General features: G+C 45.4%; 1 protein-coding gene across 1 annotated transcript in view; it reads right to left on the minus strand.

Annotated features, from left to right (window-relative positions):
• Nucleotides 1-290: 290 nt before the first annotated feature.
• prkra (protein kinase, interferon-inducible double stranded RNA dependent activator) overlaps nucleotides 291-10515 on the minus strand; it is an 11999-nt gene continuing 1774 nt past the window's right edge. Inside the window, exons 2-8 of the mRNA XM_056289473.1 lie at nucleotides 7381-7556; nucleotides 6527-6608; nucleotides 4497-4575; nucleotides 3759-3876; nucleotides 3573-3667; nucleotides 2488-2650; nucleotides 291-2100 (exon numbers count right to left, since the gene is read on the minus strand). Coding sequence (XP_056145448.1) covers nucleotides 1943-2100; nucleotides 2488-2650; nucleotides 3573-3667; nucleotides 3759-3876; nucleotides 4497-4575; nucleotides 6527-6608; nucleotides 7381-7556 — 871 coding nt within the window. The 3' untranslated portion in view covers nucleotides 291-1942. The remainder of the gene's footprint in view (nucleotides 2101-2487; nucleotides 2651-3572; nucleotides 3668-3758; nucleotides 3877-4496; nucleotides 4576-6526; nucleotides 6609-7380; nucleotides 7557-10515) is intronic.

Raw genomic sequence — 10515 nt, forward strand, 5'->3', positions numbered from 1 at the left:
TCTTCCGAGCCGTCCCGGTCGCTGCTCCACCCCGTCTGCCGATCCGGGAAGGGCTGCAGACTACCACATGCCTCCTCCCATACATGTGGAGTCGCCAGCCGCTTCTTTTCACCTGGCAGTGAAGAGTTTCACCAGGGGAACGTAGCGTATGGGAGGATCACGCTATTCCCACCAGTTCCCCCCCCGCCCTGAACAGGCGCCCCGACCGACCAGAGGAGGCGCTAGTGCAGCGACCAGGACACATACCCACATCCGGCTTCCCACCTGCAGACACGGGGGGACGCCCGACCAAGCCGGAGGTAACACGGGGATTCGAACTGCCGATCCCCCGTGTTGGTAGGCAACGGAATAGACCGCCACGCCACCCGGACGCCCCGAGGTGTTTCTGAATGTGTATATGGTGTGTCAGATAATGCACAAATAAAAAGTCCCCCGAAGCCAGGAAGCAGAGAACCATGTAATAACAAGCTCTGCTCAGTAAGTCAGATCTGGTGCTACTGGACTGGGAATGAACTGAGGGCCGTCTTTGTGGACTCACGAAACTATAATGTGTGAGAGCTTTAGCCTCGGTCGTCAGCGTCCAAAAAAAGCCTGTGGACGGCCCCGTTCAATTAATAAAACATTTTTGGGATACGCGTCCTCATTACCGTCATGATTTTGCATCTCATTTCCAGCTTTGGGAGGAACGATATTCCCGAGTGTGTGAATCGGTTCTGAACTGACAAACCAAACACAGTCCGGCCAGTTCACAAGAACTTTTTATTTCTCCTGGTGCTCTTAAACTGAGGAGCGTCCGTGTAGAAACCCATCTGCAAGCGGGTGCCTGCCATCACTTTCACTCAACGAAGCCTAAAAACCTCCGCAAGAGGCTCGACAATAACTTCTGTCCCAGAGCCGCTACGCCAGCTCACGACCCCTCTCTGGATCCGCTCTCCACACCGACAGCACCCACACTCCTGAAACATTTAGACTCACTCCTGGGGGGGGGGGGGGGGGGTTTACTCTGTGTGTACGACACCTTCTGGCTACCATTATTACCTATTGGGTTTCAATGACATCCATAAGGAAATGTATTCAGTGCATCACACACACACACACACACATTACTTACACACTATGAGGCACACAGCAAACAATATGAAAGTAGCAATAAGGAAAACACAGTTCAGGTGGCCTGTTAGACACCGAGCGACCCAAATTATGAGCAGGATGCCGAGCCTGTAGAGCCTGCTGCGTGCTACCAATTCAGTCTTATTAGGCGTGGTTTTAAACACGGCTGGAGAGAAACGTGAACTAAAAAGTAAATTAAAAACTGCATCGAAGCCTCTTCAGGATACTGAAGGTAAACGGGAGCCTAAGTCATTTCAGCGAGGGAGCATAAAGAAATCTCAGCTGCGTGGTGTAAATAGGAGGGGAAATTTATGGTACTGCAGAAACAGAAAAAAAAATGACGGTGCACCTTTTGGTTAACCTTCTCAAAACTTGCACAAACTCAGGGTATTGGACTGTATTCTGTGCTATTGCTTAATTTACACAATTACATATACTTCAGCACAGTCCTAGAAAGTAAAACCAGATGGCATCCTAATGAATAAAACTTCCTAATGAATAAAAATTTCAGGAAAAGTGGTTCTTAACTTTTGAGGAATGTTAAAAACATCTCCTATTCCCCTTAACGTCATTACTGTTAAAGTCTTGATCTTCGTCAAGAGGATGTTCATAATGTGCTTGTGATAAACAATGTAAAAAAAAAAAAAATTCCTTGACCTCAAATTGTTTGCAGATAGGACGACCAGCTGAAAATAAGATAAAAATGTAATATATATATATATATATATTTTTTTTTTTTTAAAAAAAACAGAGATTAACGAACTCATGACCTTATACGCCTCTCAACTTTCATCCTCTGGATGGGACAACAGAGATGTGGGCCCTTGGTGAGTTATTTGACGGAGGCCATGATCTTTATGTACTGAAGGGCACTGTGCGCTGCGTCATTGTGGGCATTGCTGCAAGAAATGCCTGTGCCGTGGCATACGGTGACGGGGGAAGTGGACAGCTCAGCCAGGCACTGGTACTGGCCGTTCACCGTCAGCTCATCTGCAAAGTACGACGACAAAATGTTACCTCAAAACAGCGACAGCGGAGGCTGCTCTGTTCTTGCAACCGAAAAAAAGGAAAAGAAAAAAACAACAACAACAAAACTATCACATTTACAAGGCTCGGCGTTTTCGGTTTTTATTTTTCAAAGCCATCCAGCATGCCGAATTTCGCCACAAGAGGACACTGTTACATAACCTCACACGAACAGGAACAACCGTTGGATCCGTGGAAACATAAAATCCCGGGGAAAATCAGTTTAAACCGATCTGCTCCTTTTAAAAAAATCTGGGTATTTTTCGGTGATAATCGGTAAAAACCGAAAACGCCGAGCCTTGACAATGTATGATGACGACACTCAAGTGCATGTGGCGTGTATCATCTTACCAATGTCAAAGTACGTGACCTCGAAGCCCTGCTCCTGTGACAGCTCGAGCATCATCTGAATGTAGTCTGTGTTGGGAATGCTCAGAGGGTTTCTCCTCAGCTGAGAAATGTTCTCAGCCGAGGAATTCCGCAAGTTCTCAAACTGGACAGTGGGTTTGGGATTCTGAAAAACAGTCAATAAATAATCAGAAGGCGTGAAATTAAAAAAAAAAAAAAAAATTTCTGGATATCTCCTGACCAAAATTGTATTTTCTTTTGTATTTTTCCCCCCTTTTTCTTCCCAGTTGTACTTGGCCAGCTAACCCGCTCTTCCGAGCCGTCCCGGTCGCTGCTCCACTCCCTCTGCCGAGCTGGGGAGGGCTGCAGACTACCACATACATGCCAATACATGTGGAGTCGCCAGCCGCTTCTTTTCACCTGACAGTGAGGAGTTTCACCGGGGGGACGTAGCGCATGGGAGGATCACGCTATTCCCCCCTCCCCACCCCCCAGTTCCCACTCCCCCTTGAACAGGCCGACCAGAGGAGGTGCTAGTGCAAGGACCAGAGGCCTCATGTATCAATCGTTACTATGGGCAAATTTGTTCTTACACACCCATGGAATTTTTTAGCCCTTAAAATTGTCTCGACAATCAGTCGCAAAGCATGATGGTTATTTGTAATTCCTTCCTCCTAACATCTATTGTCTACCTCTTGCAACGAGCAGCCGCCCAGGCCTGCAAAGACATAACTGTTAGTCAATCGGTGTCCAAATTCAGGGGTTACCCAGGTTCTACACTGGTCTCTGAGACAAACTTCAGGACTAAAAAATGCCATGGGTGTGTAAGAACACATTTGCCCATAGTAACGACTGATACATGAGGCCCCAGGACACATACCCACATCCGGCTTCCCACCCGCAGACACGGCCAATCGTGTCTGTAGGGACGTCTGACCAAGCCCGAGGTAATTCAAACTGGCGATCCCCGTGTTGCTAGGTAACAGAATAGACCCCCACGCCACCCGGACACCCCTAAAACTGTATGTTACATCTACTGTAGCCATCTCCAGTGCTAACTCTACAGGAATAAAGACAGTTGAACTTACCCATGTGATTTCAGAACCCCCCGACAGGCTTTGAAGCTTTGCCACCATCTTCTCTGCCGCTGCCTTCTTTGCCACCTTTTTCGAATTTCCAACCGCTGTCAAAAAACGTTAACAATCAGAAACTGCAGACATCCGTGCATGTCTTTTAAGTTCCTCTACGCATTTGTGTCAAAAAAACATTTGTACCAGTCTCCGACAAAGACTCCAAGCGGCACGTAACAGTGAATTCTCTCTTGTGTGGTGGGCCAGCTTCCATCAGAACTGTGTATTCTGGGAGGCGCCATCCTCTCTGCAATGCTAGCTCCTATTAGCGATAGTTGAAGAAAACACAAATACCGTAAAAATCAGCACAGGAGGGAAAGCGCTTGTTGTTATTCCCTAACTACGCAATGCAGTATTGCGATGTCAGAAGCTCAGAACTTCTATGAAGTTTTCTGTAGGAAGACATCCCCCGAATGGTCTTGTGCCTCTGTGTCTGTTTTTGTAAAGTAGTCCACCCTCTCTGGACAAACGGTGCATATCTTGCCAGCTGGTTTATGTCACAGATCTGCTACCGAGGAGGAGCGCAGTTGCTTGGTGGAACAATTCTATAGGTTTCACCTTCATGAAGGGACACAGTAGAGGGAGGACAGCTTGCTCCCCGTTGTTAAGTAAAACACGCTGTTATCAGTCTTGACATTATTTACATGGGATGGAATACAGTGACACAGTCATGAAGACAAGGATTTTGAAACATCATATTGTCTGTTGATGCAGGCCTGCCTTCATTCTCCCTGGTACTTTTTTTTTTCTCTGTTAGAAATGAAAGTAAAACATTTCCTGGTGATGGTTTTAATTTTTTATGAAACTTGTAGGTGGAGGTAGGGGAGGGACGTACTATTAAACACACACAGTACAGCACAGTCAAGGCAAAGATTCGGATACCTGCAGGATCCCCACCGAGTTGGGCGGTTTGCTGGGCTCCGGTGCAACCCCGTTGCTCTCAGGCTTGACATGAAGTTTCCTGTTTGAGATGAGATCAAATCTTAAAGAGAAACAAAGGCTTACACCAGCGCCTACTGTGCTGTGGTGCATTAATTCTATGAATGGATGCATTTAACGCTGTCCGCAGTGCTGCAAAAGCAGTTTTCATGCTTGACGGTCTCTGTGCTCGCATTGTGTTGCCGTCGCTCTTTTCTCAGAGCTGCATGTAGCGCCTTTCTGAACGTTATAAGGCAGCGTCACCTTTACGGGTCAATACGACGTAAAAGTTAAAGCCAAAGAAATACAGAAATGGAGGCGTTCGGGTAGCGTAGCGGTCTATTCTGTTGCCTACCAACACAGGGATCGCCAGATCCAATCCCCGTGTTACCTCCGGCATTGTCGGGCATCCCTACAGACACAGCTGGCTGTGTCTGTGGGTAGGAAGCCGGATGTGGGTATGTGTCCTGGTTGCTGCACTAGCGCCTCCTCTGGTCGGCCAGGGCACTGCGTGATCCTCCCATGCGCTACGTCCCCCTGGTGAAACTCCTCACTGTCAGGGGAGAAGAAGCGGCTGGCGACTCCACACGTATCGGAGGAAGCATGTGGTAGTCTGCAGCCCTCCCCGGCTCGGCAGAGGGGGTGGAGCAGAGACCGGGACGGCTCGGAAGAGTGGGGTAATTGGCCGGATACAATTGGGGAGAAAAAAATACAAAAATGGAGACAAGAAATGTAGACAAAAGAACCAAACAGCACGTCAAAATAACTGGGTTTACAACCCAGGTCATAGACAAAGTTGTACTGTTCGGCACAGGTCAATGGCGGCAGTACAGGATGAATGTATACCATTACACAATGTGTTGTGAGACACTGCAAGTGCATATGCTTTGCTCTGCTTTAGGAAATCCTTCTCTGTTTGACTGCTAAGTACAAAGCACAATGTGTAGACCTGCGAACACACTTGCCACGTCGTTGAGATCTCTGCAGACGGTCATATCCGTGTTTCTGAGAGCCAGATACCTAGAAACCCTTTCTCTGGATCCTCTACGCAAAAACATTCCCTCTTATCTTCACATAGTGTGTGATGCACGATGAAGACTAGGGTTGGGCATCGCTTGGATTTTAATGGTTCCGATTCTGATTTTCGATTCCGGTTTTGAATGATTCTCGATTCCGGTTCTTTGCGAGGCGGGGTCAAAACAGGTCACACGCTTCTTTCACAGAAAAACTTTTTTCAAGCCATTCTGTTTCAAGAACGGATCATTCATGTGAATGTCTCGCTCTTATATTTACATTTACAGAAACTGTCTTCATACGTGAAGATGAAGAAATAAAGACACAGTCAGGCCCTGGTCCGGACTACCAGGTATTAAACTCCTGAAATTAGAAACAGTTCTTGTTTAGAAAAATGAGCATATCTGCCTTCTCAGGCTGTATACATGAGCGTTCAGCACAGAAGAAACACACTTCAGTATTTGCATACAGCTTATAGCAGTTCGCTCATGTATAAGTTGTTTGCTGTCTCGCTGTTGTGAATGAGACAAAGACCGAGGCAGGAGGTGGAGACCGGCACAATGTGTCAAACACGGTACACTGGTTAATCTGGACACCATGTAGGCGAAGGTGTTTGACCATATGTGTTGTGCATCCTCCTTTGCATGAAATAATTTTGCCACGGGCGTTGTTGCACGGTGCCGACCCTTCATTTTTCAAGGCAAAACGAAGCCACACTTTCGACCGCCGCTTGCTTGGGTCCTCGATGGCGCACATTTAACTTGCGGAGGCGGAAACTACGGAAGCTGCATGCCGCCACCATGGAAACTGAAACTAACTTTTAGCGCGAGTGAAATTTATTTAGGAACCGATAGGCAGAATCGAAATTTGACTTTCTTAACAATTCCTCTGGAATCGGGAATTTTGGAACCGGTTCTCGATGCCCAACCCTAATGAAGACATATGTAGACTGACAACAGACATAACCCAAGCCGGCTTACTCTGTTCCAGCACTGATCTGCAAAAGGTTCAGAGCAATCTCTGCAGCCAGCTGTTTGGCATGTTTTTTACTGTGTCCTTGACCTAAAATACAGCAGAAACAAACAAAGATTAAGAAATTATAACATGCAGAAGAATGCATATGATGTACAACACTAAATTAAGAGCCAGATGAAAAGTGACATCACATCACAGACAGACATTACATCACTGACTCCCATTGCACCAAGCATAAAGTTTAGATCAGTCGCCAAGTAGAAGTACTTCCTTTTTGAGAGAGAGAGGAGGCCTTAAAAGATTTCTTGATTCAATAGGTCAGCATAACACTAACCTGTAACGGACTTAACTATACTTATTAAAATATATTCTAAAATTCTGTCATTTTGCCATTCAGGAGCAAACTCTAATGTCTTGATTGAATTAACCGTGTGTAGTAACAGTAGATTGTTTTTTGCAGTAACCCTGCAATTGACCCCGGGCTGCCATGTATGCCCATGCATGTGACATGTGTAGAAGTGCAACAGAAAATTGGGCTCCCCTGAAAGCCACTGCGTAATTCGAACCCTGCCTGTACACTGGGACGTGTTCTGGCAACTACGGTCAGGGGGCGTGTGCTTCTGGTGTCATTGAGCCGGGAGGAGGGGCCAACTTTGAATGTTGTGTTTCCAAACCCCAACCGACAAATCCTACTCGTTCTACCTTTAAGTGAGAAGCCCCGAATAGCATATATAACGAATATATCGAAACAGCTACTATAGGTGGATTAAAAACTAACTAGTATTTCAAAAAAACTTTCAAAACAAATCAGAAGGTTCCATGATGGGCTACTCTCAGCATGACTGGGACTGCAACATACCTGTACACCTAATGTCTCCTACTACAACACTGAAGATGAAAATGGGCTGGTGAGCTTGCCCTTCATTCTTCTCCATCGCATACACTGGAATGTTACCAGTTTTGGTGCCATATTCATGCAGAATTTGCATGGGTGTTTTACTGGGGTTTAGCGTCTGTGGCTGTTCAGCATTCACGCTATAATAAAACACAGTAGTCAGTTAACTGAGAATGTAAATACTGGTTAGTTGACATCACAAAGACATTTCATGTGTCCATGAAGAAGAAAGTGACAACTGTCATAAGCCAAAGATAACGTCAATTATCCAAACTGGTAAAAGTTAGTTGTGATGGGGACATTACGATAATATCCCTACACTTTGTCCAGCACTATTAATAAGAGCATGATATATTACTTCATGATTTGATCAGAAGAAAGGAAAATAGTCTTAACATCTGGTAATGGATGTATTCTTTTCCACTTTAAACTTAATAATATCGTAAACATATGATTTGAAACTATTGGCGATCTACCCGCTGTGCATTTACACTGATTGCACTTGACATGACATGCACTGTTGTCTATGATATGATTTAGGCCACTATTCAGTGTTCTCAAATCTGTGTAGGTTGACACACGAATATATGTGCTTATTACAGACTCCCTTTCAAGGGGCTTTGGATCAATGCATCTGCAAAATGATAAAATGTGAATGAGCAATGGCTCAACTACAAGGCTTAAGGCCATGGATTGGAGCAAGATATGGCAATCTAACCTTACTGGATTTATAGACTGAATAATGACATACATTGGCTTCAGAAAGTATTTAGACCCCTTCATTTTTTGGACACTTTGTGTTGTAGATTTAACTTTAAATGGATAGAATGACCATTGTTGTTCATCAAACTACACTCTATAACCCATAATGACAGTGAAAACACGTTTTAGAATTTTTTGCAAATTTGCTAAAACTCAAAAAACTGAAATCTCTCATTTATAGAAGTATTCAGACCCTTAATTCAGTACTTCGTAGAAGCCCCTTTGGAAGCAATGACAGCTTCAAGTCTTCTTATGTATGTATAGTGTTAGTATGCATGATAAAATTGGAATGAGGTATTCCTCGTTTTCAGTGGCCTGGTGGTGCAGTGCTTGCACTGCTGCCTCACATCAAGAAGGTCCTGGGTTTGATTCCCGCCTGGAGTGGGATTGGCACTGGGGGAGTTGCATGTTCTACCCGGGCCTGTCTGTGTGTACTCTGCATGATCTCCCTGTACTCACAATGGTTTCCTCCAACATCAACAAAAACCCCATTAAAAATACGCGGCTTTCCCATCCTGTCCCTGACCATGACACGGATATCCACCTGGAATTGGTCCCCGAGCGCCAAAGCAAAAGGCTGCCTGCTGCCCCCTTGGAGGAAGGACAGCAGGATGGGGTAAAATGTAGAAGGAACATTTCTTGTCTTGGCTGTATGCTTTCGGTCATTGTCATGCTGAAAAGTGAAGCATCGCCCCAGTCTGAGGTTGCATGCACTCTGGAGCAGGTTTTCTTCATGGACCTCTCTGTACTTGGCTGCATTCATCCTTCCCTGAATTCTGACCAGTCTCCCTGTCCCTGCTGCTGAGAAACACCCCCATAGCATGACACTGCCACCACCATGCTTCACTGTAGGGATGGTATTAGCCAGGTGATGAGCATGCCTGGTGTTTGCCAGACAGTGGTGGTGTTCTGCCCAAAGAGTTCAATTTTTGTCTCATCAAACCAGAGAATCTTTTTCTTCATGCTCTGTCTTTTAAATGACGGTTGGCAAACGCCAAGCGTCAAGAATGGCCTCCATCTTTCCACTCTAAAGGCCTGATTGATGGAGTACTGCTGAGATGGCTGTACTTCTGGCAAGTTCTCCCATCTCTGCAGAGGAATTCTTCAGAGATGGGAGAACTTTATTGGAGTTTTTATTGGGGTTTTTGTTGATGGTGGAAGAAACCACTGTGAGCACAGGGAGATCATGCAGAGTACACACAGACAGGCCTGGGTAGAACATGCAAGTTCTGTTAGAGTGACCGTTAGGTTCTTGGTCACCTCCCTGACAAGGCCCTTCTTGCCTGGTTACTAAGTTTGGCTGAATGGCCAACTGTAGGAGAGTCCTGGTGGTTACAAACGTCTTACATTTCACAATTATTGAGACCACTGTGCTGCTGGGAACAATCAAAGCTTTAGAAAGGTTTTTATACCCTTGCCTTGATCTATGCCTCACCACAATTTTATCTCAGCGGTCTACAGGGAGTTCCTTGGACTTCATGGCTTGGTTTTTGGCCTGACATGCAGTGTGAATTGTGGGACCTTATCTACACAGGCGTGTGCCTTTCTAAACTATATCCAATGAATTCAATTTTCCCCAGGTGGAGTCCAATCAAGTTCTAGTCACATCTCGAGGATAAAGCAAACAGGATGCACCCAACCAGAATTTGGAGTGCCACAGCAAACGGGCAGCAAGCATGGCTCAGAAGTTAGAGCAGGTAATCTAGTAATCTGCCGGTTCCTGGTGTGATCCCTGGCTCCACCTGAAAGGGCATCAAAGTGTCCTTGAGCAAGACACTGGATCCCGAAGTGTGAATGTGAGTCAGACATTGTAAAGCGCTTTGAGTGGCCAGTAGACTAGAATAGCACTATATAGTATATATATTGTAGCGAATTCGGGGGGGCAGTCCGGGAACCCGTATCTCCCACTCCGCAAGCGACTACGTTAACCAGTCGACTAAAGGGTCCGACCCGTTAGTCAAGGACCAACGTGTCTACTTATCCATGCACGTTACAATATATATATATATATATATATATATAAATGCAGTCCATTTACCGTTCATTTACCAAAGGGTTTGAATACTTGCGTAAATGAGATTTCAGTTTATGATTCTTAATAAATTTGCAAACATATCTTAAAACGTGTTTTCACTTTGTCATTATAGGATAGTGTAGACACTGTAGATTGATGGGCATAATGGCAATTTTATCCATTCAAAGTTAAATCTACTCCACGTGTTCAAAAAGTGAAGGGGTCTCAATGCTTTCTGAAGCCACTGTAAGTCAAATCCCACCTTACCGTCCATTTATTTCCATGAACAACCAACAATCTGCGTCAACCCCCCCCCCCCCCCA

This window comes from Lampris incognitus, chromosome 11, assembly GCF_029633865.1.
Source record: "Lampris incognitus isolate fLamInc1 chromosome 11, fLamInc1.hap2, whole genome shotgun sequence".
In the NCBI taxonomy this organism is placed as follows: Eukaryota; Metazoa; Chordata; class Actinopteri; order Lampriformes; family Lampridae; genus Lampris; species Lampris incognitus.